The sequence below is a fragment of the Puma concolor genome, chromosome C1 (assembly GCF_028749965.1).
Source record: "Puma concolor isolate L17-30 chromosome C1, mPumCon1.1.hap2, whole genome shotgun sequence".
NCBI lineage: Eukaryota > Metazoa > Chordata > Mammalia > Carnivora > Felidae > Puma > Puma concolor.
In genome coordinates, this window is record NC_141674.1 from 11,774,472 (window position 1) to 11,801,927 (window position 27,456).

Below are 27,456 nucleotides of genomic sequence, written 5' to 3' on the forward strand. Positions count from 1 at the left end.
TCAGTTTGAACCATCTGCAACTTTATTCCAGAGCAGAAATAAGTCGTTTCCTAACAATAAATATAAAAAAAATAATAATAAATTAAGGTTCGAAAAAAAATACCCAACAAAACAAAATCGTTAACACTGACAGAGTAGTGAATGCTGTCTAAAGGGGAGGGAGACCGGATGGACCGGCCCCCAGCCTGGGAATGTCTGACACAGGCCATCGTCTGTCCCCAGCCCTGGCCAGGCCCCCTGCCACACACACATACTCTCCACAAAATATAAAATATATATTTTAAAAAAACCTCAACACAACCAAGCATCCTGCGAGGGCCCCGGGGAAGCAAGATTTGGCCCGCTGGGGCTGAGGACAGGGCCTGGGGGGCTGAGGAAGGCACCAGAGGGACAGGGGAACCACCGTGGGTCTTGCCCAGCTGAGTTTGCTGGCTGTCTGATTCTCATTCGTGGGTGGGACTTGAGGTACCCTGTTCACATGGCCACAGGCTACCCCTCCCCTCCACCTCCCAAGACAGCAAAGGGGAGGTCAGTTTGGAAATGTCCTGTGTGTCTCAATGCCTTGGCGGGGCTCCTGCCCCAGGGGCTGCTGGGGCCATGGGGGTGCCTGCTAAGTGCTTGGCAGTCTGTCCTTCGTAGATGAACAGGCCCCCAGCTCGGGGTCCCTGAGCGTCTCCTCAGTTTAGGCCAAGGTGTCGTCCAAGACCACCACCCCCCCCAGCAGAGGCCTCAGGGTGGCATCCATATGGAATAACTAAAAATAAATAAGGTCCCTGGTGGCCCAGTGCAGAGCAGGCCGAGAGGCCACTCCATTTCTTCAAGTATTCTTGGCCGAGGGGGTTCGAGGCCGGCTGGGGCTCAGATGGGGATCCCCACTGTGTTCACCTGGTCCTTGAGTCCCAGCAGGCTGTAGGCGATGCGTTTCTGGTGGCCGGGCAGCCGCACCCCAATCCTCTTGATGTCGCTGTGGGTGAGGAAGGGAGGGAGTTAGGGGCTGGCTGGGGAGAGGTAGGGGAGAAGATGGGGGCACGGAGGGGGCAGAGGCCTGACGGGAGGTTCTACATCCCGAAAGCTCACTAACATCGACAAAGTTAAGAAAGCGATAGAAGCCCTGATTCTGGGGGCATCTGTGGGGCTCTGCCAGTTAAGCGTCCGACTCTTGATTTCGGCTCAGGTCTTGATCTCACGGCTGGTGAGTTCGAGCCCCACGTCAGGCTCTGTGCGGACAGCCCAGAGCCTGCTTGGGATTCTCTCTCTCCCTGCCCCTGCCCCCCAAAATAAATAAATAAACTTAAGTACCCATAAAGAACAGAAGCACCAACTCTAGAAGCTTCCCCCCCCCCAATCAAATCTGCACAATGATCTGTACAGCAGGTGCTCTTTACATCTCCATTTTGCAGATTAGAAAACTGAGATTCGGAGAGGTGAAGTCACACAGCTGGGAGGCGGAAAGAGCTGGAAATTGAACAAGCCGCAAACCAGATTCTGGGTCTGTCCTCTTCCCCAGGCAGCACCGACACCATCATCAGTTGCAGGGGAGCGGGGGCAGGGGGCAGGGGGCAGGGACCCTCTAGGGGTGTTACTCAAAGCTCTCCCCCCAAGGTCTCTTCCCAGCCACCGCTTTATTTCACCCCCACTCCCTCCGGGTGCCCACTGTCAACAACTGAGGAAGAACTCAGGAACCGCTCCCAGCGGGACCTCGAAGGTTAAAGTTCTGCCGGCTCCCAATGGGAGGGGCTTGCGGGTCACCAGTCAGGTGACCAGGTCGCACTGAGGCAGGTGTATTCCCTTTAGGAACCTCAATTTCCTCACCTGTAAAATGGGATGAGTACCTAGCCGAAGGCTGGCAGACCCCAGAAATTGGTGGCAGAGAGGGGGGAAAGCGGCATGGGTGCCAGATGGAAAGACGTGCCCAGGAGCCCACAGCCCCCTCCCGCCCCCCTTTCCATGCCTCTCCATCCTCTTATAAAACCACTTATGCTCCCAGGAGCCCTGGAGCAGGATGTTTATTGCTCACTCTGGGACTTTTCTCCTCCACCACCCGCACCCACCAGCCCAAACCCATGAAAACACCCAGGTTTTTATGGGCCGTCTCCTGGCTGTAAATGAAACTAATTATATGGTGCGAGCTCCTGTTTGCAATTCCGGAGACATGACTTTCCCACAGGCTCTGGGAGACCTCGGAGAAGTGCTGAGCGGGGAAGGGCAGACCCCAGGGGCGCGGGGAGGGTGGCTCACGGACCTCCAACAGGGGCTGGCTGCTCCCACCATGGCAGGAAGGCCAGAAGTCCGACACCTGGGAGAACGTCCTGACCAAGCACCGCGGGCCATTCTGACCGAAACAGCTAAGGGTGCTGAAAACGCAGCGCTGCTTTCCCCACACCTATAGGTCTCAAAGTGTGCTCCCAGGGAAGCACTTGGATCACCCGGGAAGGAGGCACTTACTAAAAAGGCAGGATCCCGGGCCTAACTCCAGACTCACCGACCTTGAAGTTCTCCAGGTGGGGCAGGGAGTCTACATTTTATAGAGTCCCAAAGACCCTGACGTATGGTTTAAGAATCAGGGGGTTATGTGAGCACTCGGAGGGTTCTGACAGAGACCTAGTCCTCTGGGCTCCAGGACAGGCCTGGTACACAGTAGGTCCTCAAGGAGTACCTACTGAATGAATGAGTGGCTGCTTTGGGGGACACGGAGCCAGCTCCCCGGGCCACCCTGAGCCCCTCTCCCAAATCGGTGTAGTTAATCTGACAGGGTGGGAGCGGAGGTTGTTCCCGAGACCCACCTGGGAACAAAAACCCTGGGCTGGGAGGCAAGAGGCCAAATTCTAGTCCCAGACTTCATCAAAGCCTTGAGCAGGTCCTGTCCTGTCTTTGGGTCTCAGTTTCTTTATATGTAAAATGGGAAGCTTTGGTGAGACGCTCCTGAGCCACCCACCCCAGCTCCGTCCTCTTTCAACACAAAAGAGACCCCGATACCTTCCCTGCCTCATTTGCTAACCAGAGACACAAAAGATGAGAATCACAGACCCGCTGATGCCTGTGGCCTTTGTAGACCACCCCAAGCCTGTTCCTGCCTCAGCCTCAGTCTCCCTCTTGCCATTCCCATCGACTCTCATCATGGGGGTAGGGAGACACGTGACGGGGGCTACCTCTCCTCTGAGGTCTCTCAAGCCCAACCCGGTCCTGGGAAATTCAAAGGCCACACCTCCCCTGCCTACTGTGTGCTGGCCTGGCCACAAAGAGTGAGAGAGGGCTCCTGGAGCCTCGCATGTGAATGATCCGTGGCCTCAGCAAACAGTCCGTCGGCACAAGCCCACGCTGAGGGCACGAAGAGACCATAAGCCCCATCAGCCTGTGCCTCCGTCACAGAAAGCTGTATTGTGTCACCCCAGACACGGGACAGGGCGTTTTCCTGGGGCACAACGTCCCCTACTTCCTTAGTTCCTCAAAAGACGTGTAGAACCACTAGTCTAGCTAGACCCTCGAGCAACTCCAAGATAGTGTGGTGGACGCTTGATCTGAGAAAAGGTGGCCGCCGTGGGACCGCAGGAGAACAAGCAGCCAGCTCCTTGGGAGGGAGCAGAGTGGGGTAGGGAAGGGACACTGGAGCCTAAACCCCGACCCCATCGGGGAAAGTACTGAGTTCTGAGACCAGCTCACTGCCTCCCACCGGGACTCACGGCATGTGTAGACACAACCCTCAGGGTAAAAAAAGTGCTCTAAGATCCCCATTCATTTCATTTATTTGAAATCAAGAAGGAGGCAGTGGTGGTGAGTCACACAGGCCTGAGCTCTGAGCACCACCGAGCTGGTGGGAGGAGGAGGGAGCATGGAATGACTTCCTGCCTTTATTCAGGCCTTTCAAAACACAGCACACATGCACACACACACATACACACAGCCTCCCTCCATCCAAGATAGCCCTGTCCCTGCTCGTGGGAAAGGAATTGGCCAAGGAGCACCCCGGGCTATTTCGGGAAGCTTCTAAGAACATGTGTTTCCTGTAAGCACTTCACCTTGCCCTCAGCTCTGCTCACCCACAAGAGAATCTGTGCTGTCCCTGGTGGGAGCCCCTGGAGGGGCAAAGGGGCTGGTCCAGGAGGGGGCCCAGGAACCCTGGCATTTGCCCACAGGCTTCAGGCAGAAAGCAAGGGGGTGGAGGAGAGAGGAGAGTGATGTGGATTAAGCCCCTACGGGGTGCCATGTGCTGTCACCTGAACTGCACCCATGCAATCTGTACAGCAGGGAAATGCAAACCAAGGCCCAAAGATGGACCCTAATTTGACCAAGGTCCCCTGCGAGGAAGCGGCAGATGTGGGGCCTGAAGCCAAAGTGTGACTGCACAGCCCGAGCTTGGGACCCTGCCGCTGGCTGGCAACAAAAATCTCCTGGGACCCGTATCCTCTCTCCTCGTCTCCAGGCCTCCCCCCGGCCAGCTCTGTCCCTGTCTGATTCCCCGTCCCCTGGGATGGGCCGTGGCCTGGTTGAAGAAGCTTTGACCAGCCATCAGAAGCCCAGCTGAGCGGTCTTCAAAGCCCCTGGAGAATATTCCTGCTCAGGCCCAGATCCCAGAACTTCTGTGACCCCGAACTGTGGGAGGCCCAGATTGACCCCTCCGTGTGATTCCCAAAACCTCCCATCCCCAGGGCCCATTCCGGCCCTGACCTTGGACCCTCTACGAGCTGGGCTATTGGGACCTAATGCTATTTTTGGAGGCACAAAAGGCTAAGAGGATAATATCTTCTCCCCGGCGGGGCAGGAAGAGGTGTCCGAGCCAAGGCCATGCCGGGAAAGTTCCCCGATGTTGGAGGGGAAAGCAGAGCTCCCACAGGGCGGCCTGACACAGGGCTGTGCCCTGAGCCAGGGCCGGGGCAACTGGCACTTCTTGTCAGGCTGGACTGCAGGCCCAGAGTCAACCACCTGGGGAGACGTGAAGTCCAAGGGCTCTGCCCGTTTCTTTTCGGCATCCTGGGCAGGAATGCTGCCCCTTCCTGGCTGTGTGACCTTAGGCAAGCTACATAACCTGGCAGCCTCGGTTTCTGCACCTGCTAAATGGGGGAAGTAGTAACATCTACTCACAAGGCAATCAGGAAATTCAAGGAGACACCAGCTGTGAAGACAAGCCTTTCTTTCCCCCAGATTCTCAGCTACAGACCCTGTGCCCTGAAGTGGGCCACATAACCTCTCTGAACCTCAGTTTCTCCATGAACGACCTCCGTGGTCCCTGAGCTCTGGGCCCTGACTGGCCAGGGCTGGAATCCTGCCGCTCCCCTAGTGGCCATGGGACCCTGGGCAAGTCACTGCCGTTCTCTGCACCCCCTTTTCTCACGTGTCTGGCGGGAACATGGACAAGACCCACCTGCCGAGCTAGCATGCACACAGATTCAAAGTGCTCAGGCTCACAGCTGGCGCATAGTCAGCCCTCGATAAACACTGCTCTTATTACAATTACTATTATTTTCCCATTCTGGAAAAAAAAGATGCAGGAAGACGGGGGGGGGGGGTAGCCAGGAACGAGTGCCCAGCACTGCTGGCTGCCAGCCTGGTTCTGCCCTTCCTGTGAAGCCTCTCTCCCCCAAGAGAGAAAGAGAGAGTAAGGGGGAGAGGCGGGGAGGTGGGGAGAAGGGTGGGGGGGGGGGGAGGCCAGACTCACTCATTGGTCATCTGCACCACCTTCTCGATGGCGGTGTAGCCGGCCGCCAGGAAGTGCTCTGTGTACTGCTGCATCTTGATGGATTCGAGCCACTCGGACACCGTGCGAAAGGGCACGCCCTCTGAGCCACTGGTGCTGGGCAGCCGGATAGACACGCTGCAACAGGAAGCACCCACCTGCCAGTGAGGGACTGCCGCATCCAGGCTCCAAGCCTGCTGCTCCCTAAACCTGGGCAATTCGCCCAGCTGCCCCGTGCCTCAGTTTCCTTACCTGGGCAATGGGGAAGCCAGATCAGGCAGGGTTCAGGGAGACAGGCTGGCGCGGCGCGAGCCCTCAGCGTTCATGGCTCCTGCTGCCCCCCTCTACCCCCGCTGGCAACGCCACCACCAATAACCACAAAATAATGAAATGTTAAGATTCAGGTTCCTGGGGGCACAGCCCCAGCCTGGCCACCTGCCAGCACATAAAACACTTAATCGCCCTGTCTCAGCTTCCTCATCAACAAAAGGCGGATAATTACAGGACCCATCTCATCGGTTGTTTGAATGAGTTAAAACATGTTAGGCACGGCGCACACTGCCCAACACATTTCCCATATATGTCGATGGCGTCCATTAGCATTACCTGAGCCCCTGTCCGGTGTAAGTAAAGCCCCCGTGTAAGTGCCGAGCCCCCTGTCCGCTAGCCCTGGCCGGCCGCTGCAGTGAAGCAGCTCAGGAGTCAAAAGTAGGGGCCGCCATGCACAGAGGATATGGAACTAACCGGGGGTCAAAGTCAGCCAGGGTCTTGAGGGAGTCGGGAGCTCGGATGAGCTTGTCGAGGATGCTGACGATGTCGGCGAACTTGGGGCGGCGGGCGCGTTCCTGCTGCCAGCACTGCATCATGAGCTGGTAGATGGCGGAGGGGCAGTCCATGGGGGTGGGGAGCCGGAAGCCTTCGTTGATGGCCTTCATCACCTGGGAAGGCAGGATGGTCGGGCGTGCCTTCACAGGTGCCAGATCTGGGCAGGGTCCCCGAGAAGGCCCCGTACATGCAGGTGGGCAGAGTAGGGAAGGGGAGCCCCGGAAACAGAGGGGATGGGCCTCCTTTCTTGACTCAGACCACAACTTTCACAGGTACAGAGGGCTAGTGCTAAGGGTCTGTCTCCAGAGCCCCACGGAGGAAGGGGCTCCTGACCCTGCACCCTCCAGGGCGCCCCAGGCTGAAGCCAGCCTCCCTCCAGTCTCGGGACATCTGTAGGAGACACTCCTTCAGCTAGGAGCTAGACACGCCTCCTTCCCCTTCCGTGTCTCAGCCTCCAGGCTGCGTGAGGCACCAGGCATGTGCACGCACACACACACAAACGCATATATCACATGCACACGCGGGTGCACACACGCAGGAACGCAGACACCCTCCCCCCCACCCCTCCATCAGCTTGTTTCCTTGTCCTTCCACTGACTATAATCAGGGACTGGGCCTGGAGCCTAGCACAAGGCCTGACACATACTAGGCCCTCAATAAACATTTACTGAATGCACCAGACGAAGATTAGCCCCCAAAATTCTTCTCTGCCCAGCCGCTGGAGTTCAGAAACAGGCAAAGAGTTTCAGTTCAGCTCAGGAGAGGGCGGGCAGGGCGAGGGGGCCTACCTCATGGTTTGACAGCTCCCAGTAGGGCCTCTCGCCATAGGTCATCACCTCCCACATGACGATGCCATAGCTCCACACGTCGCTGGCCGAGGTGAACTTGCGGTACGAAATGGCCTCCGGGGCCGTCCAGCGGATGGGAATCTTGCCACCCTGTGGGAGACCCAGGCCCGGTCACTACTGCCCCTCTGGCCAGCCCCAGGACTCTGGCAGCCAGGCCAGATTTAGTCAGGGCCCCTCCTCCACGCTCCCTAGAGTGTTCTCGCCTCCTGAGGGCTGTGCCCAGAGTGAAGGCTGCTTCGCCCTCGAGCCCTTCATCCCCGGGGACGACAGCGGCCCCAGCACTTACGCTGGTGGTGTAGGTGGCCTCGGGGTCATCTTCCAGCACACGGGACAGGCCAAAGTCGGACACCTTGCACACCAGGTTGCTGTTGACGAGGATGTTGCGGGCGGCCAGGTCGCGGTGGACGTAGTTCATGTTGGCGAGGTACTTCATGCCGGCCGCGATGCCCCGCAGCATACCCACCAGCTGCAGCACGCTGAACTCGCCGTCCTTCTCCTGCCAGAGGACAGGCCCTCAGCCACCAGCCCCCGAGCCCCCCAGGGCACCCCGGGCACACCAGCCCTGGACCCCCCACCTACCCCAACCCACATCCTCACCCGAAGGAACTTGTCCAGGGCCCCGTTCTCCATGTATTCAGTGATGATCATCATGGGCTTATCTGCAGAGGGTGGACACAGGTTTGAGGGGGTGGCCAGAGTCGTGGACAGGGGGCACCGCTGGGGGTGGGGGTGGGCACAGCTACGGACCGAGCCCCTGTTTGGTAGCAGCCCCTTTCCACCCCTGCCATGGGTGGTCCGGCCCGGGGCGGGGCGGGGGGGGGGGGGGTGGGTGGTGGTTTCCCGTCTCCAGCCTGGTGCCAGCCCTCACATTTGGAGACGACACCCTCCAGGCGGATGATGTTGTGGTGGCTGAACTGGCCCATGATGCTGGCCTCGCTCAGGAAGTCCACCCGCTGCTTCTCTGTGTAGCCGGCTTTCAGCGTCTTGATGGCCACGGGCACCTCCTTCTTCCCCGACGCCTTCAGTGTCCCCTTGTACACCTCCCCAAACTCCCCTGAAGGAAGACAAGGTGGGAGGAGCACCCCGTCAGCCCGGGGAATCGGGTGCTCCCAACCGGGTCCCAGGCCCCCCTGCTGGGGCGCCGCACTCACCTGCTCCGATCACCTTCTGCCGCGTGACACAGGATGGATGGATCTCGGTGGTGAACTTGAGCACAGCCTGGTTGGGGTCCTCGTATGTGTGGGGGTCCACGTACGTCTTTAGGGGCTTTAGTTGTTCTGGAAGGAAGCAGGAGGGGCGGGGTCACAGTTTGGGGAGGGGTCACCCAAGTGGAAGGGGAGGAGGCCACGTGACCACCGAGCTCCTGGCCGCGCCCCTTTGAGCCGCCCACTGCAGGGCCCTGGTTGCAAGGCTGTCCCCTTCTCCACCACAGAGCTCGGGGATGGCGGGGTGGGGCATGGAGGGGTGCTGCCTCTCACCTGACTTGGAGAAGTAAACGTCCTCGGAGGACTGGCGGGTCCGCAGGCTCTTCCTCCTGAGAGAACCCCCCCGGAGAACCAAACACACAGGGAGGTCAGCGACCTGCTCTGGCCAGGAGCCTCCTGCTCCCCTCTGGGCGCTTGGTGAGCTCAGCACTCCGCTCAGCAGGCAGAGGGTGCAGGGAAGGCAGCGGGAGAGGCGGGGAGGAAATGAGCAAGCAAGCAGGGCTCGCTCCTTGGGATCTACGCCCCATAATGGCCCCTTAAGTGGCCATAATGAGGGCTTTCCTCATTAGAGCTCCCAGAGCTTCCTGCCTGCGTGTCCAGAGGAAGTGTGGACACACCGTTACTACCAAGAGCAAAGACAACGACCGCCACGTCCTGAGCTCCTACGGCGTGCCAGGCGCTGTGCTGGGCCCTTTACGGCTGCCTGCCTCTTCACAGCCCCCAGGAGGCAGGGATTCGATTACCATCAGCCCCATTTTCCAGACAGGAGACTGAGGTTCCCGCCCCCTCTGCGTCCCACCTCAGCCCTTGGGAAGCCCGGGCGGGGCTCCAACTAACCTGCGATGGATGAAGACGCCGATTCCTGCTAGCACCAGAAGCAAGATAACGCCAACAACCACACCACCAATCACCGCCATGTTGCCAGATCCTTCCGTGGCTGTCAGGGAAAACCAGCTGATGTCAAGGGAGTCCCCCACGCTCCAAATCACGGCAATGCCGTGGATTTGGATTTGCACCCAAAGGCCACTTGAGGGACCCGAGACATGTGCTGGATGCTTTTACTTGTGACGGTGCATGAGAATATTTATTCCCATTTCATAGATGGCAAATGATAGGTCCTCCCCAGGGAAAACAGTAAGTTTTCCAGGTGTGTGGGACTCTCTCGGTGACACGGGATTTGAACCGAGTCTGCCAATGCCGGACCCTACGTCCCTCCTTCTCACAATACTGCCCTGAATGCACGTCCTTGGTCCCCCGCCCCCAGCCCTCAATTCCGCCCCTTCCCCAGACTTGGGGCTGACCCCCACACAGGGCTATCCCAGGCCCAGGCTGACCAGGAGGGGGGCATTGCTAAGTTCTCTGATCCGTTTCCTCCTCCCAGATGTCCCACCTGTTCTGTTTCAGGGCCCACGTTCCCGGTACCCAACTCACACAACGTCTGGAACTCATGAATCTTGCTGCCGGCCCCCTGGCCTTCCTGCGTCAGCGCCTGCACCTGGACCAGGTAGGTGGTATCCGGAGCCAGGTCGTCCAGGGTCACAGAGAAGCCCTCGGTGCGGCGCACGTTGTAGCTGTTGGAGTCCCCCTGGGGGTGGCCATGGAGAGAGGGGCCGATGATGAGGGCAGGGCAGGGGTATCAGCCCGCCAGAGACCACTCCCAGCCCAGCCTAGCAAGGAGGCTCACTTTCTCTAGCACACTCGACACTCTTCTTACAGACGAGGAAACCGAGGCTCAGAGAAACGAAGTGAGTCACACAAGGTTATAGCCAGCAGGTGCACGACCCAAAACTCACACCTAGGTCTGTCTGACCAGGTTGGGTCAGGCTTTTTTAAAGACCAGCCTTTTAAAAAAAATTATTTTAATGTTCATTTATTTATGAGAGAGAGAGAGAGAGAGAGAGAGAGAGGGAGACACAGCATCCGAAGCAGGCTCCAGGCTCCGAGCTGTCAGTCCAGAGCCCGACGCGGGGCTCGAACCCACAAGCCGTGAGATCATGACCTGAGCCGAAGTCCCACACTTAACCGACTGAGCCTCCCAGGCACCCCCAAGACCAGGTTTTTGCCTGCATCCCGACTCTCTCTCCTGAAAATTCCAGCGCACTGTGTCTTCTCTCCCCCAACACTCTGCTGTGCTGGCCTGGGAGAGGTGACTGCTGGGAAAACCCCCGGCCGCAGTGTCCCCATGTGCAGGATGTGATAAGCACCTCTGACCAGCCAGTCCCCCTGCCTGCAGCCCAGCCCCGACCCTTCGAGTTACCTTCTTGCGGTAGGTGACCTCATATTTCCACACACGGCTCTGTTGTGGTGGGGGGATGCTCCAGGAGACACTCAGCGAGGTGGTGCTGCGGCCCTCCAGCTTCACCTTGGGGGGCTCTGGGCAGGACGGTGGCAGGGGGGAAGGGTGTGAGGAGCTGGTGGGGGGCAGGGGGGTGAGTGCACCCAGACCCAGTCTCACCCACAGCCCTGGTTCTTTCAGGGCTTTTCTTTTCTTTTTCTACTTTTTTCTTTTTTAATTTTTGTAATGTGTATTTATTTTTGAGACAGAGAGAGACAGAGCGTGAACGGGGGAGGGGTCAGAGAGAGGGAGACACAGAATCCGAAGCCGGCTCCAGGCTCTGAGCCATCAGCACACAGCCCCACATGGGGCTCGAACCCACAAGCCGTGAGATCATGACCTTGAGCTGAAGTTGGACGCTTAACGGACTGAGCCACCCAGGTGCCCCCCTCCCCCCCCAGCTGGGATTCTTAACTTCCAGCCCCAGAGCACAGAGCCGCAGGCGCTGGATCCCGTGGGCTGGTACATTCGGGGTGCCCTACGAATATTTACGAGTGCATAAATAATAAAGTAAAGCGACAGGGGACTCTTGGTATAACCTGTCTGTGGACTGGGCACTGTTCTAAGAGCCTCATATATAACAGTTTATTGAATCCTCTCAATAACTCTATTCTTGCTACTCCCATTTTACAGGTGAGGAAACTGAGGCCCAGAGAGGTCACAGAGCTCGGAAGCAACCCCACAGACTATGACTTTAACCACCTGCTGCTGCCCGTCTCCGGACACAGCTGCACCCTGGGTGGCCACCCTCCGGAAGCCCCGCCCGCATCCCGGATGGCCTCAGAGGCACAGCCGGGCCAGCCCTCACCTGTCTGGTTGATGCTGACACTGGCAGTGCGGAAGCTGCGGCTGGCCACCAGGCCCGAGACACCGTTGCGGGCCTCTACCGCGAAGGTGTAGTTCATGTGCGGCTCCAGGTCACTGACGATCACGCTGGTGCGGGTCAGCGCGTGCGGCGGCTCGGAGTAGCGCACGCTGGCCTCGCAGGGCCCGCACTCGCCGGACTCGGGCCAGCACTGTTCACAGGTGACGCTGTAGATGATGTCCTCACGGCCCCCGCTGTCCTGGGGGGGCGTCCAGCGCAGCTCCACTTTGGCGCCCATGCCCACAGCCGTGAGGTAGTGCGGGGCGGAGGGCGGGCCTGCACAGAGGGCAGAGTTCAGGCCCCGGGAGCCTGGACGTGTCAACCGGCACGCCACGCGCCCCCCGGCCAACCTCCCCGACCCGCTGCAAGACTCACGAGTGCAGGGCATCGACAGCAGGTCCTGCGGTGCCCGGAAGTAGCCTTCCTCGCACTCACAGAAGGTGGCCCCCTCGGGGGACAGCAGGGTGTGCACGGGGCACTTCAGACAGGGGCTCTCGGACACCTCGGACTTGAAGAATCCAGGGGAGCAGGCTGGCAGACACAGGGAGAGACAGTTCACCCCCTCAGCGGCTTCTCTAGTGGGACCTTGCCAGGGGACCCCGTGCAAGTTGCTAAACACACCCCTGTGGGCCTGTTTTCTCTCTGGAGAAACATCTTGTGATTGTTACACTGCGTGTTAACCAACTTGGATTTAAATTTTAAAACAATTAAATTAAAATTACAACGAGTGCCTCGCCCCTGTGCTCCGAACCTCCGCGCCCTCCCCACCTGCTCTCGAAACAAGGGCCACACCTGAGCCTGGCGTTCAAGGCTTCCGTCTCCCCTTTCGGCTTCCGGAGAATCCGACCTCACACCTGGCTCGGCCCCGGACAGAGCGCGCTGCCCGCCTGCCTCCTCTCCTTTGATCCGTGCAGACCAGCCTGATGGGTCCCCACCTAAGGTTCAAGCTGCCCAGGGCAGTAACTACATCCGCACCGTTGGTGCTTGTGGACGGACTCTCACCACCATCTCAGCTGATCAGCCAGGCACACCCGCTCAGGATGCCACCCCTGCAGGTGTTCCCCCACCCCAGGACCCGACTGCCTTCCTGTTCCGGGGCTGGCCCACCAGGAAGCAGGAAAGGCCGGTCCCCTCCTTCCCCCCCCTCCCCCGGCATCTTCCGTGGAGCTGCCTCCAGGATCGAGTCATTTCCGCCACTCACGAGGGCCGCCAGGAAGCAGCTTTTCCTCCCCCTGGGGGGAGGGTCCTGTCCTGGCCAGGCCGGCTAGGGGCTCAGGCACCTGACTCCAGAGGCTTCTTCCTCCCACCAGCCTGTCCTGCTCCTGCCCCAAGCCCCCTCCTGGCTTCCTAGGCAGGAAGCTGCCCAGACACGAGGCCCACTCTCCAGGGCAGCCCAGGGCTTAGGCAGCTGCTCAAGTGGCCAGGGTGGGGTGGGATCACCCTCTCCTACAACCTCTTCTACCGCCCTACCATGACTGTACCTCCCTCCAGCTTATTCTGCGGACAATGTCCTGAGACACCTCCCACCTTAGTGCCACGTTCTTTGTTCTGTGGCACGAACCCCGAGATGAGACAAAGCCCCTGAACTCAGGGGCCAGGAACACACGATAATGTCTGCCATTGGGGCGGGCAAGAGCTAAGGACTGAGGAGTCAGAGTGGGGACAGTTCAGCTGGGGCTTAGAGGCTGAGTAGGAGTTCAGTGGGGCAGGGGTGTTGGAGGAGGGTCAGGCCGAGAAAGAGCAGGACTAACACAGAAAACACAGAAAGTACAAGTGGGGGCAGGAGGCATTAAGGCTCACAGGTTTCCAGGGGCCAGACTGAGAAAGGCCTTTAATGCCAGGCCAAGGAGCCAGGACTTTATCCTAGGGACAATGAGTGCCACTGAAGGACTGAAGGTTTGATGTAGAGAGCAAAATGGCACGGTCAGATCCGCACTGTCAAGAAAATTCTTGGGCAGAGTCTCCCTCCTCGTCCCGTTCCCTGTGTGAGAGGAGGAGGGGAGCAGGACTGGGAGTCAGGGGACAGGACTCCAAGGGCACGCTGGCAGCCCGTTCCTCCACGTGCTGTCACGTCAGAACCCCAGCCCGGGCCCTGAAAGGGCGCAGGCCGCAGAGCAGGGGGCTCGTCAAGGACAGAGGGGGCCTGGGACCCAACTCCCGCTCTTGCAGAGAGAGCCCGGAGCCCCAGTCACTAGCAGGGACCGCTGATTGAGCACCTACTGTGTGCCGCTCCTGGGCCCAGCAAGCATCTGACACTCCTAGTCCCCACCACCAGCCTGTTAAACTGGCGCCCCGTATCATTCATGCCACTTTCGGGGAGAGGAGTCTGATGCCCAGAGAGGCAAGGCCACGTGTCCAAGGTCAACAAGCTCCTAAGACACGAAACCAAAACCTAAACCCAGGACGCTCGACTTTGAGCCCCTCTCCTCCCACAAACATCTTGATTTAGCACAAAGAGAAATCAACATTTCTAAAAGGAGCCCGAAGAGACAGGAGATGAGTCCTGACCCGCTTCAACAGCCAGAAAATCCCAAGACTAATTTCAGAGCAGCTGAGGGTAGCGGATTGGGGGGCGATGGGGGCAGCGGGGGGAGGGGGGGGGCACCTCCCTGACAAAGCTCTTTTCTCAGCCTGGGCACAATAATGGCCAATGCAAAGGAAAGGTAGAATCGAGCCCGGAGTGTTGGCTGGGGAACCAAGCCTCCTACTGTACTTCAGAAATCCACATGCGTTTTGCATTCCTCCTTATGTATCTGTTACATCACAAAAATAGCTCTCTCCTCCCCCAAATGTTCAAGTAAAACTGAAATTCCAGAGAGCTGGGCCATTTTATGCTGGGATTTCACTCCCCCAAGTGCCCTGACTTGTCCCTGGAGGGGCCTGTGCGCTGGGTAAGTACTGGCTCCAGGTGTCTGGGCCCAATGGAGTGGTGATGTTCAGGGGCCCCTAGAACCACCATCACACCTTCCGGCCCAGGCCCTCAGGCTGGGGAGGGGCCCACAAACCCCCACAGCTCAGGCTTGGTTCTACCCAGAAGGTGTTAGCCACCTGCAACCCCCCCTCCCCACCCCGTGCCCCCACTCCCCACCGGGCGGTTGCTCCCCAGCGCCCCCAGCCCTGTGCCAAGAGGAGGAAGGTGGAGGGTGGGGGAAAGAGTCAGCTTCCATTCTTTGGCTGCAGAGCCCGGGGGTGGCCAGACTGCTGCCGGCAGGAAAGAGGGAATTTGGAGAGATTTCCGCTGTGGATATGCTAGATAATACAGTGGAGAGGCAGCATCGACAGGGCAAGTACTTGCCTGACGGGAATGTGCTGCCCCCTCCTCCAGCCGCACAACTACGAGGGGCTGTCCTCGGGGGCCCTGGAGGGTGTGCCCGTGCTCGGGGGCGCCCCAGAATCTGCATGGAGGACACCAACCAACAAGCCCCCGCGTCTTTCTGACTTGGTTAGATTTCCTGGCATTCTGGACACGCAAGTGGGGACGGGGTCACGCACTGGGTGTTCGCACATACACAAACACCCATGGTCCCTTAGCCAACCGGGGAACTCCTATGCCTCCCTCAATACCCAGCTTGAGCGCCTCTCCACAGCCGTCCCAGACTGCCCAACTTCTGGCCCTCTTCTGCCCCATTAGGGCATCTATTACTCAATCTTCTGTTTACCAAATAGAAGTTGGGCACTTCCTACGTGTCTGGCACAATCTGGGATACGATAGTGAGAGAGATAAACACTTTCTGCTTCAGGGGAATTCACAGCCTGGCTTTCGTGCTCCATTTGAAATGATTTCTGCTCACATGAGGAACTTCTCTGAGACCGGCAGCTCCTGGAGACCAGGTACAGAGTCCCATTTCTATGCGTCCCATGGCCCGGCCCCGGGTCTGGCACGCAGTAGGTGTTCAGCTAACGTCTGTTGACCGGATGGATATAGGCGAATGAGCGAATGAACGCGCGAAGATGGCAAAGCCTAGGACGTGTGCGTTAAACACTCGCCACGGAAGTGAGTAGGGTTGCGGTGCCCTCGGAGGCCCTGCAGGGATGGCGCGCCAGGATGCCCACCCGCCCGGCGCCAGAGCCCGGCCTTGGCACGCACACCTATGGAGAGCTTCTCTGGTGCAGGTTGCCTGGTAGGCCCGGGCCCCACCGAGCAGGGGAACTGGGGCACGGTGGCTGCGCCCAGAGCGGCACCCCGGTTTTTCCAGTTCCCCGTGCCCGCCTCTCAGATGGCAGCGTGGAGTGACTTAGGGACACACACCCTCTGGAGTGACGCAAATCTAGCCCCTGGCAGAGCCCCTCCCCCCAGGCCCAACCACCTCCCAAACTGGTAGTGGGGAGGTCACGGGGTCAAGAGGTCATAGTGGCAATTCACCTGGGGCCAGTCACCTCCCCGAGGCTCAGGGGGAAAGCGCGTGGACTTTGTCTCCTGCCCTGACGGGCAGCAAATGGTGACCCAGGAGTCATCGACCCTGCCGACGAGGAGAAACGTCCAGGGGAAATGTCGGCCCCAGGCCCCAGACCCCGGTGGCTTCTCACTCCCCAGCCCCATGTGGGGATGTCCCCGTGGCGAGCACCTTGCCCCTTTCACACACACCCTGGAGAATTATCTTCAGGCACATTCCTCCACCGTGCCAGAGATAAGCCTGGCTTCCCCCCACCGCCAGCCTCCGCCTCCTGCTGTCTCCCCACCACCAGCCTTTTATCTTCTGTTTGCTTTCCCTGCCTCCTTCCTTCCGTTCAGGGGACCCACTTACCTCCGGAGAGGGAGGGAGGGGCCGCCCCACTGAGCTGCCGGGGTGTGAATTTGCCCCCTGTGTGAGCTGAGGGCGGGGCAGGCAGGGCACAGAGATGGGGAGCGGCCATCCCATCCCATCCGTGGCTCCCACCCAGCAGGCCAGAGGAAACCGCAGAAATCAGGCCCGGTGGCACTCCCCAGGAAGGGGACGTGCCCAAGAGTCAACAGCTCACAGAGCCGCCAGCCTGAGGATCAGTCATGTCCTGACTAAGCAGGGCTTCTGCCAACAGCCCCTGACACAGCCTGGGGCCACCCTACCCAAAGACCACTGGAACTAGAGCCATCCCCTGCCCAGAGGATGCCTTCCCTTCCTCTTTGGGCCCCCCACCCCCACCCCCACTAGGCCTGGGCCACTCAGGACGCCAGCACTAGGACCCTGATCCTTGCTGCACCAGGTGAGGTCACCCAGTCAACAGCTTGCCCGAGCAATCCAGGTTCTTAGGCTTTCAGTAGAAAGTCACAGGAGGTGGACCCTGATCACTAGATCAGCAGGGATCCAACCCACCCATTTTACAGATGGGGAGAATGAGGCCCAGAGGGGACTTACCAAGTTCATATCGTTTATGGGTAGGACACATGCCAGGGGCAGCGAGCTGGGCACAGTACACTGCCCTCCTCATGCCAGCTGCCAGCTCTTTTGGTCACTAGTCACTGTCTCCTCTCTCTGGGCCTCAGTTTCCTCATCTATAAAATGGAGCTAAAGTCCTCAGCCTTTCTGGGCTTGTGAGGACTGAAGGAAACCATGTGAAATGCTCAGCCTGGTGCCCGGACTGGGGTGTCCCTACGAACCGGGTGACAGGGAAACTAGACAGGAGACATCCCCAGGGGGCCGGGCCCCTTGAAGGAGCAGGAGCCTCCAAAGAAGGAATTCCTCACGGTGCCCACCTCCAGTTCTGGCCTCCCAGCTGCTAGGCTGAGCCTTTGGCCAAGGTCGCTGGCCACCTGCTCACCTGGCCGGCAGTGCCCACGGCCAAGGCGCCAGGCAGGGCCCCAGCAGCTCGGCTGCCGATGCCAGCACAGGAAGGAGAGACAAAGCCGCCCCGGGGGAGATGACGGTCAGCCTGAGCGACTCCGCTGTCCCCCCCCACCCCCACCCCGGGCAGGGCTGGGGGCAGGCGGGGGACCGGAGTGAAGCTGGCTCATTCCTGACATAGCTCAGAAAGCTCTCCGGGCAGTGTGCCCACCTGTCCGATCACAGCACCTGGGAGGTGCCTCCCTGCCGTTGTCCATTTAACTCTTTCCTGAGTGCCAAGCTTCCTGGGGAAAGAACCCTGAAAAGGAGCGAGCTCTGAAGATGACCTGGGCCAGGTGCTCAGTGACCTCAGGGAATCCACAACCCCTCTCTGGACTCCATCTGTCATCAGTAAAAGCCCCAGTGGGAGAATCTGGGTCCACGGCGCTGTGGAGGGCCAGGCAGGGAGGGCGGGCCCTGCACCTGCCTCTGTTTCTCCTTCAGTGTGCTTAGTAACAGCCCCCGATCACCCTCTCCCTCCTGTGCCAGGACCCGCCATCCAGGGACTACCCAGAGAGCTTGTCTCCTGGCCAGGAGCTGAGTCAGGGATTCCAAAGGAACTGGTCATTTCCCGCCCCATTTCCCGGCCCATCCTCCGGCCCGGGAGCTGCAGCATCACCTGGATTCAAATCCTGATACGACCACACGCCTTAGCTGTGTGACTCCAGACAAGTCTCTTTGCCTCTCTGAGCCTCAGCCTCCTCAAGGTGGGCCGGACTGAGCAAGTGTTCGGATAAAGCGCTCGCCTAGCTCACACCTGCCGGTGAAGATCACTTGTCTACAGGAGTCACTGTTTTTCTCTCCACCGGCATCATGGTCAGGGGCTGCTGAGAACATCCGCAGGGATAAAGAGCAGCCAGGCTGGGGGTTCCCAGCCACACGGTGGCCCCTGGACCACACCGAAGGGAATTTTAATTGTGGTAGAGGGATCTCAAGGAAGAAAATCCAGGACTCCGGGCGGCTCACGGTTGAGAAGGATCCACCAGGAAAGTCAAAGATTTGCTCGTGGAAACCAGTCCTCCCTCTCCGGGGCCCATCCAGCTCTTCACAAACAAAGCCTGCCAGATCCCTGACCCCCCCGCCTCTAGGGGAAGGAAGGCTGCCCCCCGCCTTGCTGGAAAGAACACCCCCAACCCCAATGTCCACTTATCTCTGCAGGGCCTGAATCACCAGCCTGTGGAAAGTTTTCGGCTGCCCCTCACCACCCCCCCCCCACCCCCGCATTCTTGTGAGAGGATGTCATGTGGGAGGAGCCTGCTCGACCCACTGGGCTGCCTCGGGGGGGGGGGGCCCCCCCACCCCGCAGTCATTGTCTGAAACTGGGAGTGTGCACTCGAGGTCACCTAAAGCAGGGGCCGCCTAAGGAAGAGAGACTCAGACAGCAGAGGGGAGCTGGGAGGACACTGGGGTGGCAGGAAGGGCCAGAGCAGAGACTAAGGCACAGGCTTATGGCCAGAAAAGGAACTTCTTATCCAGGGGCTTAGGGAGCCGATCGGAAAAGGCTTCAGTCTCCTCCAACATTTCAACCTACTTCGTGTGTTGCAGGATCTGTAGCTAAAAAAACAAGTAAAAAGCCTTCCTATTCTAGGCCAGAGATGAAGAGAGATTTACCCAAGATCACCCAGTGGGTACGTATAACTACAGGCAACTAAACCCCAATTTCTCAACTCCCCGCTTATCTCAGCAAAGAAATTCCCAGAGAGAGAGGATGAGCTGGCCTCCCAAAGGTTGGCCTGCATTCCACAAATGCCCTGCCCCACAGCCATTTCTAGAAAAAGTCACCCATTGAAAAAAATTCCACGTTGCTGTAGAGATTTCCGCTGTCACAGGCCCTGGCCATGCCAAGCCACAGCCTCCTGATGTGAGCTCACAAATGCCCAGGCCCCGTTCCCAGACAGGGTCCAGTACAGTTGGCCCCTTTCTGGGTTCCATTTGTCAGCAGTAGAAGATTCATCAGGAGAACCTGGGACCGTGGCCCTGGGGAACGTCAGATCTCACACTTCCCTTCCACTCTTACCTCAAGGCACACGTTTTCCAAAAACTCCCCAGGTGGTTCATGTGCAGCCAGGGGACGGAATCCTGGGTCCAATTCCCTCACCCCGTGTACAAGAGAGCGGCCTGAGACCCAGACAGGTTAAGTGACCTGCCTAAGGTCATGCAGTGAGTTAACAGGGATGGAACGAGGTCCAGAGACTGCATCATGGGTCCACAGCGCTGGTATATAGTAGATATTTAAATTATACTTGTGGGATGAATCAAAAATAACAACCACGCTTAAAAGCACTTACGTGTCAGGCACTGACCTAAGCACTTTACGAGCATTAAGTCATTTGATTATCATAAGCACCCTACAAGGTGGGCACTATGTTTGTCTCTGCTGTACAGATGAGGAAACCAGGCCCAGAGAGGTTAAGAAGCTGACTTAAAGTCACACAGCTAAACGCAGAGCTGGGATTTGAACCCAGGCATTCTTGTCCTCGAATCCTTGCTCATAACCTTCCATAGTCTCCTGTTTTTCAGTGTGTCCCCTTCTCAGTGAATGAGTGAGCCCAACCATAAATAAGGAAACTGAAGACCAGGAAGGCTCTTGTGATTTCCACTAACAGACCGAGCAGGTCAGAGTCCGAGCAGGGATGACCTTGCCAGGATCTCACAGTTCCAGAGCCGACGCTAGAAGCCAGGACCACAGCCCCCACCCCAGCAGCCCCGTTTCCTGCTGCCCCTGTACCGTCACTCACCCTGGCAGGCGTCCTCCACCTTCTCGTAGCCCTCCTGGCACAGGCACTGACCGATGGGCACCAACCACTCGCCATCCACCGCGCAGTGCATGCGGGGCTCTTCGCCCCCAGGTGGCACCATGGCATGGTCCACGCAGGTGCCAGCCACGGTGGCCAGGGAGGGTGCGTCGGAGCCCGCGATGGTCTCGGGGAAGCGGGCCAGGCCCTGCAGCAGCTCGGGGCACTTCTTGTAGTAGACACGGACGGAGAGCAGTGCCACGCAGGCGCCAATGTCCTGGAAGGCCAGGTAGAAGCCCTTGCGGCTAAGCGGGCCCACGGAGCGTTCCTCCACATTCAGCTTCACGTGGCGGGCCTCGAAGTCGCTGCTGACCGTGATCTCGTCAGGCGCAATGGTGTCAATCTTGGTGAACTGGCGCTTCTGGAAGTTGGTGCCATAGTCCACGTCCGACTCGGCGTAGTAGAGGTTGAAAGTCTCCTTGCAGGAGCTGGCGCCCCCCGGGAAGCTGTTGCAGTCACGCACGGTGAACTTGAGCTCGATGAAGATGCGCTCGGCCTCGCCGCGGTACACCCAGTTGGTGCGGAGCCAGTTGTCCTGGTCGCCGGCCACCACGTTGCACACAGAGTACATGTAGATGGGCATGTCGTCCATGATGTTCTGCATCAGGTCCCACTGCGCAGGGGGGCGGGGGGTGGGGGCGACAGGTTAGTGTAGGCAGGCGCCCGAGGAGAGACTGAAGCCCAGAGGCAATGCCCAGGAGGCAGAGCGGGGCATCGGGATGCTGTTTTATAGTTCTCGCCATAGGGGTGGGAAACTGAAGCCCAGAGAGGTGCTTCAAGTCTGTCCTCACAGGCTGCAAGTGGCTGAGCTGCGGCCTGTCCCTCTATATGGACTGGGAGCCGGGGGTGGGGTCTGGGGGGTCCCCTGTGACCGCAGGTGGATCACTTAAGCTCTCTGAGCCTCAAAGTCTGCATCTGTAGGAGGGAGACAAGGTCTGCCTCGCAGAATTGCTGTGAGGATAGATGACAGAGTGTCTACGAAATGCCAAGCATGTTGTCTGGTGTGGGGAAGAAGTGCACTGTCACACTGGCAGCCAGTGTCACCATCATCATCATCATCATCATCTACTGTGTGTGTGTGTACAGGTGTGAGTGGCAGGGGAAAGGGTTAAGTCAAAAACAAAGGATGATGCCCCACTGTTCAGGTTGAGCCATGTGCCCCCTCTGCCTCTCAGTCTCCATACCCCCTTAATCACAGCGTTTGGAACCTACGTGCTGATACCTACATATGGCTCCCAGACTAGACTCTTGAGTTCGTTGGGGCAAGGACTGCATCTAATTCTTTTATGTAACCCCAGGGCCTACCTGGAACAGAGTAGGTGCTCAGGAAAATATTTGTTGAACGAACAAGTGAATGAATGAATAAAAGCAGAGGGGCTGGGGAAAGAGGCCTGGACTACACTATATGACGCTGCCCCAGGCCCCTCTCGAATGCCCTCGGGCCTCAGGTTCCCACTCTGTATAATGACTGGGTTGGATTAGGTGATCTGTATCATTCTAGGATCCTGGAAATCTACAGAGCTACATCTCAGGCCTGCACAGGGCTAAGGTGGCCAGGGATAGGCACCTGACTCACGCAGAGCTGGCCAGCAGTGGGAACGGCACCCCCCCCCCCCAAGAAACATACTTCTCCCTGGCTCAGGGCCCCCGGACAAACTCAGCAAGTGCCCATTACACAGAGGGGAAACTGAGGCCCAGAGAGCAGCAGTATCTTCCCCAAAATCACACAAGGCTGGGAAAAGGATCCCAGTGTCTTGTCCACCAATCCTGGTCACAGTAGGGCAGGACAGAGGGGAGGAAACTTGGGTGGGGATGAGGCAAAACAAATCAGCCCCTAGCAGGAAGGGGAAGTAACAGCCGGTGGAGAAGGGAGAGAGGCCCAGCAGGAAGGAACTAGATCCAGTTTCCTGGGAGCCACTGTTCCCTGTCTCTCCCTTACCTCTCACCTTCTGGGCTGGGACCTTGAAGATAGGGAACCTTCAACCCTTACCCTCCCAGGAGGTAGGTAGAGGAAACTAGGTGGGGGGTCCTCTGAGCTTCGGCCCACTGGGTCATCCGAGGGCCACTGCTCTGGGAGGGCCTTCAGCTGTCTCCCCAGTCCTTTCTGCCTCTCAGGTCCCTCCCCTACCTTCCAACCCCCAGCCTACCCAGCCTGGATGGCAGAGCCTGGTGTGGGAAGCGGGACCCTGAGTTCGATCTCTGGCTGAGCTATTTGATCTAGGCTGACCCCATCCTCACTGGGTCTCAGTTTCCCCATCCCCGTGCCCCTACTTGACTTTGAAGGCTTACCCCTTTGCCATATGGGTGCGTGAGCCAGCCAAGTTCCCCTTTAGCGGCGGCAAAGTCCAATAGTACAACTGGAAGAGATGGGAAGGAGGGCCAGTTAGCTCGGGGGCATCTCCAGGGCTCAGGCCATGGTGGGAAAGCTGAGAGCCCCCCAGGAGCCTTGACAGCTTCCTCAGCTCTCAGAAAGAGACCCCACTATACAAGGTCATTATATCCCAAAGACCTGTCCCTCGACAGACAGGGAAGTAGGGACCTGGGAAAGGGGCGGGACCCGGTCAAAGTTACGCAACAGGCTGGTTGAGGACTAGGCCCCCTGTCTCCCAGGCCACAGCTCCAACCACACCACCCCCCTCCGGTCTGCCCCCAGCTGGGCAGAGCAGGACAGAGCTCAGCCCAGCAGGGGGACAGCAGCTGGGCAGAGAGCTGGGGCGGGTTAAGTGACACCACGCCGCCCCGTCTGCTTCCTGAAACAAGGCCCCTCAGCAGGCATGTGGGCCTGGGGGGTGCCCATGTCTGCTCCTGCCACATCCCCCCCCTACCCCCAGCGCAAAACATCCCCAACCCCACCCAGGCCACGTCGCACACATACGCAGCACACATATGTACACACACGTCTCCTGGCACTCCAAGAAGGGAGGGCTGTTAACAGGTGGGAACAGCTCCAGGGAGGAGAGGGGGGGACTGATGGCGGGGGTGTCTGGAAACTGATCTCCCCACCACAAAAGCCACAGAGCAGGCAGGATAAAGCTCTGAACCCATAGGGGCCTCTAGGAGAGGCCCAAGATACACACAGCTGGCAAGGTCCCCTCCCTGGGAAAGTGGTCCGCCTGCCATGTCTTTCTGACCCCTGGCTACTGCCCTACCAGGGGTGCTTGGTGGAACAGAGATGGAAACCTTTAGAGGGGACTTCCAGGCCCAAGAGGGATCAGATGCCAGGACCATGCTGTCCCTAGAGAGCCATCTGGAGCCCGGGGGAGGGACACACTGCCAGGGGCTTCCCTAGGTCTGGCCCTGCCCCTGGGCAGCACCTGTCAGTCCACCTCTGGCTCTCTGCCAGGCTCAGTGGCTGCAGCCATGACCCAAGACCCCAGCACGGTCCCACCTTCATTTCCAAGTAAAGTCCAGGTAGCTTCCAGGCGGTGCCACCCTCCCTAGAGGGCAGGGACGCTGGGGAAACTCAGGCATGGAGCCCTATGCAAAGTCCCCGGATTCAGAGGGTAAGAATCCTCAGGTGAAAGGGGGAAGGGACTGAGCACACTTCCTCCGGACCCTGAAGCATGAAGAATATGGCCTCAAGAGGCAGCATTCCTCAACACTAGGACTTGGAAGAATCACTCTAAGGGTGGAGCCCGGGCAGGCGGGGGACAGACACGGCCTGATTCACGGATGGGTACAGAGTGAGGGGGACAGAGAGGGTCTTGGAAATCCTCTCCTGGGGTCTGAATGCCTTGCTCCCCTGGTGGGAGGCACCACCACCCGCCGCTGACCCGGGCCAAATCTCTCTAGGAAGGGCCCGGCAGCCCAGACCGGCAAGAGGAAATCCGATGTGGCACCTGTCCCAAGGCTATGGGGATAGAGGAGGGTGGCTGGAGGGGGTGGGGTAGGGGCACGGATTTGTTCGGACATGCCCAGGGCCCAGCCTTGGAAAACTCACTAACCCCACTGGCAGATGGAATGTTCTGGCTACAAAGGAAGGGATCTGGGGGTTCCTGGCTCCAGCTGGGTGGGTAGGAGGACCCCAGTGAGTGCCCCTCTGCCTAGTTCTGCACATCCCCTCCTCCTCAGACAGGTAGGAAGCTGCAGTCCATGCCCCCGAGGGAGGGGGCTCACAGCTCTCAGGCTCTGAAGGGTTAACCTGGCACAGAGGGAACCCCACCACCCCTCCCAGAGTGCACTCCCCTTCCAGCCCCAGGCCTGGCTCTGGAAGTATCACGGGGCTCAATCTGAGAAGAAAAGAAGCCTTCACACAGGAAGGAGGCCTCCCCTGGGGGCTTCCAGCCATAGCCCCCTCCCAGGAAATTCCCTAGAACCGATCACCAGGAACAGGAACAGGAGCCAGGGTGCGGCTCTCTCTCTCTCTCCCTAAGCTCTTCCAGGGACTGAGGGCTCTGGTTCCCTGGAAGGGGTGGGGGCCTGGGAGCCTTTTGGCCGCCCCTGGAGCCTTCACTGAGAGGCCCTGGTTAGGCAGGGCCCATCCATGAGCCCTCAGTCCCTCACCCCACCCCTTCTCTGCCTCCAGTTCCACGACAGACGTCATCCTTAGGGGTCCATATTGCTTTCTTTACTCAAACACAGCACTACCTGGAGGTACCCCCCTGCTCCCTGCATCCCTCTTTCACCAAAACTAGCTACTTCCTAAAGAAAAGGGGGAGGGAAGGGCCTCTGTGGGGAAAAAAGAAACAAGGGCAGAGGACAGAGGGCAAGCTGGGCTATTACAGAAGCAAGCCAAGGACTTTCCAGGGCCCCTGGGCACTCTCCAGCCCCCTTCCCATCAGCCACCTCATCGGCACCACGGCATCTGTGCCCAGAGACTCTGCTTCCTCAGAAAATCGGCCATGAAACCACAACACAAGGGGCCCTGGGCTCTAGCAGCTCAAAAAGCCAGATGCTCAGATGTGATCCTCTCTGTGCAGTGGGCCCTGGCTGGCAAGGGCTCAGCTTGGGCCTCCCTCAGTTTCCCCATTTGCAAAAGGAGGACAGATTCAGTGGCTGCTGAGAATCTAACAGGTTCCATCTGGGACTCCAAATACATCCCGGCTCCTCTGCCCACAAGGAGGGGGCGAGAAAGGAGAAGGGATGTGAGCAGCGGTCTTCTAGATTAAGGGTGGAAGGGGCATGTGGTCTTTCTCTCTGCCCACCCCACTCCCATCTGCCCCAGGCAGATCCACCCCATTCAGCCTGAAAACCAAAGAACAAAACCCACTAGCAACTGCCAGCTGGGCCATCACCACTGCCTGCCTCCACCACCACCACCGTGGGCACACCTAGGGAGTCATCCACAGGGGCTGTTGGAGCCTAAGCAAAAATGCTCCCCCATCCCAGGACCCTCCAGCCCACACCCTTTTCCTCGTCAGTCCCATGGAGGGGGTGGGTGGCTAGTCATCTAGGCTGGGGAGGGGGCAATATGGGGCCCAAGGACTCCAGGCACAGCTTGGCAGCTCGGGGTAGTGTCGGTTCTGCCTAATCCCCTCGCCCCCAGGACAGCCTTCCAGAAAAGCCTATAGGGATTCCAGCTGTCTCTCCCCTTCTCTCCAAGCACAGTTCCCCAAGAAGGGGGAGGACCAAAAGCTGGAGGGTGATGGTGGGGTGGTGAGTATTGGGGGTCACAGAAATCCCTGCCACCCACTCCTGCAAGTTGGGACCAGGAGCCCGGACCCATCCAAGAACTGGGAAAGGATGCACCCCCGGCCCCACTCCACCTCCACCAGCTCCAGCTCTGGCCTCTTTTCCTCCCAACTTGGAAAAGCAAAGCCTCCAACCCCAGTCTGGGAGACAGAAAAAGAAAGCAAGGCTCAAGGAACCTTCTCAGAGGCCTGGGGTTTCCTCTACACTTCCCCCTGCTGGAGCCTGCGGAAGCCTCGCTCTGCCCAGGCCGACGGGGGAAAAACGTGTTCTCACTGTCGAAAACCGAAGCCGGCCTCGGCTGGGTGGACAGGAAGGTCCTGGGCCAAGGACGGGAGTCCCCATCCTCTCTGCGACCCTAGCTGAGGGGCAACGCCCCCATCCACACACCTGCCCCGCCCAGGGCAAAGTCTGCGGGCCCCTCACCCGGCGCCGCTCAGGGAGCGCTGGGGCGGGGGTGGGTGATTCAGTCCCCCACCCCCGGATGCCCGGACTCCCCGGTGGCCCTGGGGTGACGGCTCCACACCTCGAGAGACCGCGCCCCCACCTGCCGCATTTCCTCGTTCTGAGTCACCCCTAGCTCAGAACGCTTGACTTTGGGACTTCCTGTCCGCACTCGTGGCCCCGAACCTGACCCCCGAGCCTGGGAACGCCGGTTGGGAAGACAGGGTGGTTCTGCGTGGGCAGGTTGGCCCGAAACTCCCCCTGCACTCTCCTGCCCGCCTGGAGGCAAAAGGGGGCGTGGAGAAGCCCTCAGGGAGCAGGGGCTTCCGCAGGGGGCTCCTAGCCGGCCAAAGAGCCCCCTCCCCAAAACGAGGGGCCTCCACAGGAATGCTTCTCGGCAAAATCGGACCCAGCGGGTGAGTGAGGACAGGTCACCAAGAGACTGAGACCGCGGAAACCCTCTCAGACACCCCATTCTCCAAGGGGACCCTCGCGCCCCCGTCGGGACGCGTTCCTGAAGGCGCCGCCCGGGCTGCGACCGCGTGGCCGGCACCGCGGCCCCTTCTCGGCGGCCTCGGAGCCCCGCGCGCCCGGCCGCAACCCCACAGTCCCCGGAAGCCCCGTAACCCGGGCTGGGGTCCCAGATTCGTCGCGAAGGCAGCGCGCGCCCTCCCGACCCCGGCACGCCGGGGCTGGGAGGCGCCAGGTCGGTTTCCAAAGTTGCGCGCGTCACCCCGCGGGGCTCCGGGAGGCTCGGGCTCCCGGGGTCGGGCCGCCCGGGCTGCTGCGGACCCGGGCGGCCCCGCGCGCACACTCACCTTCTTTGCCCTGCGCCGCGGCGGCCGCGGCCAGCACACAAGCCCACAGCAGGGCCAGGCAGGCACGGGGCGCCAGACGCTCCATGCCGCCTCCTCGCCCCCGGCCCGGTCCTCCGCGCCCGGCTCCCGCACGCCCGCACGCCCGCACGCCCGCCTCGCCGTCTGCTCGCTCCCGCGGCCCGCGCGCAACTTCTCGCCTCCAGCCCCAGTCCTTAATGGAAGTT

General features: G+C 59.5%; 1 protein-coding gene across 1 annotated transcript; it reads right to left on the bottom strand.

Moving 5' to 3' along the window:
- EPHA2 (EPH receptor A2) lies at positions 1-27,456 on the bottom strand. The gene is made up of 17 exons (XM_086715785.1): positions 27,233-27,456; positions 22,632-22,699; positions 20,286-20,955; positions 12,125-12,280; positions 11,693-12,025; positions 10,807-10,922; positions 9,981-10,134; positions 9,387-9,486; positions 8,823-8,878; positions 8,496-8,621; positions 8,213-8,398; positions 7,942-8,003; positions 7,631-7,840; positions 7,285-7,434; positions 6,416-6,609; positions 5,654-5,809; positions 1-964 (listed from the first exon to the last, which is right to left on the bottom strand). Exons 1-17 carry the CDS (start codon positions 27,315-27,317, stop codon positions 859-861), a joined length of 2,928 nt encoding a protein of 975 aa, XP_086571911.1. The 5' UTR covers positions 27,318-27,456; the 3' UTR covers positions 1-858.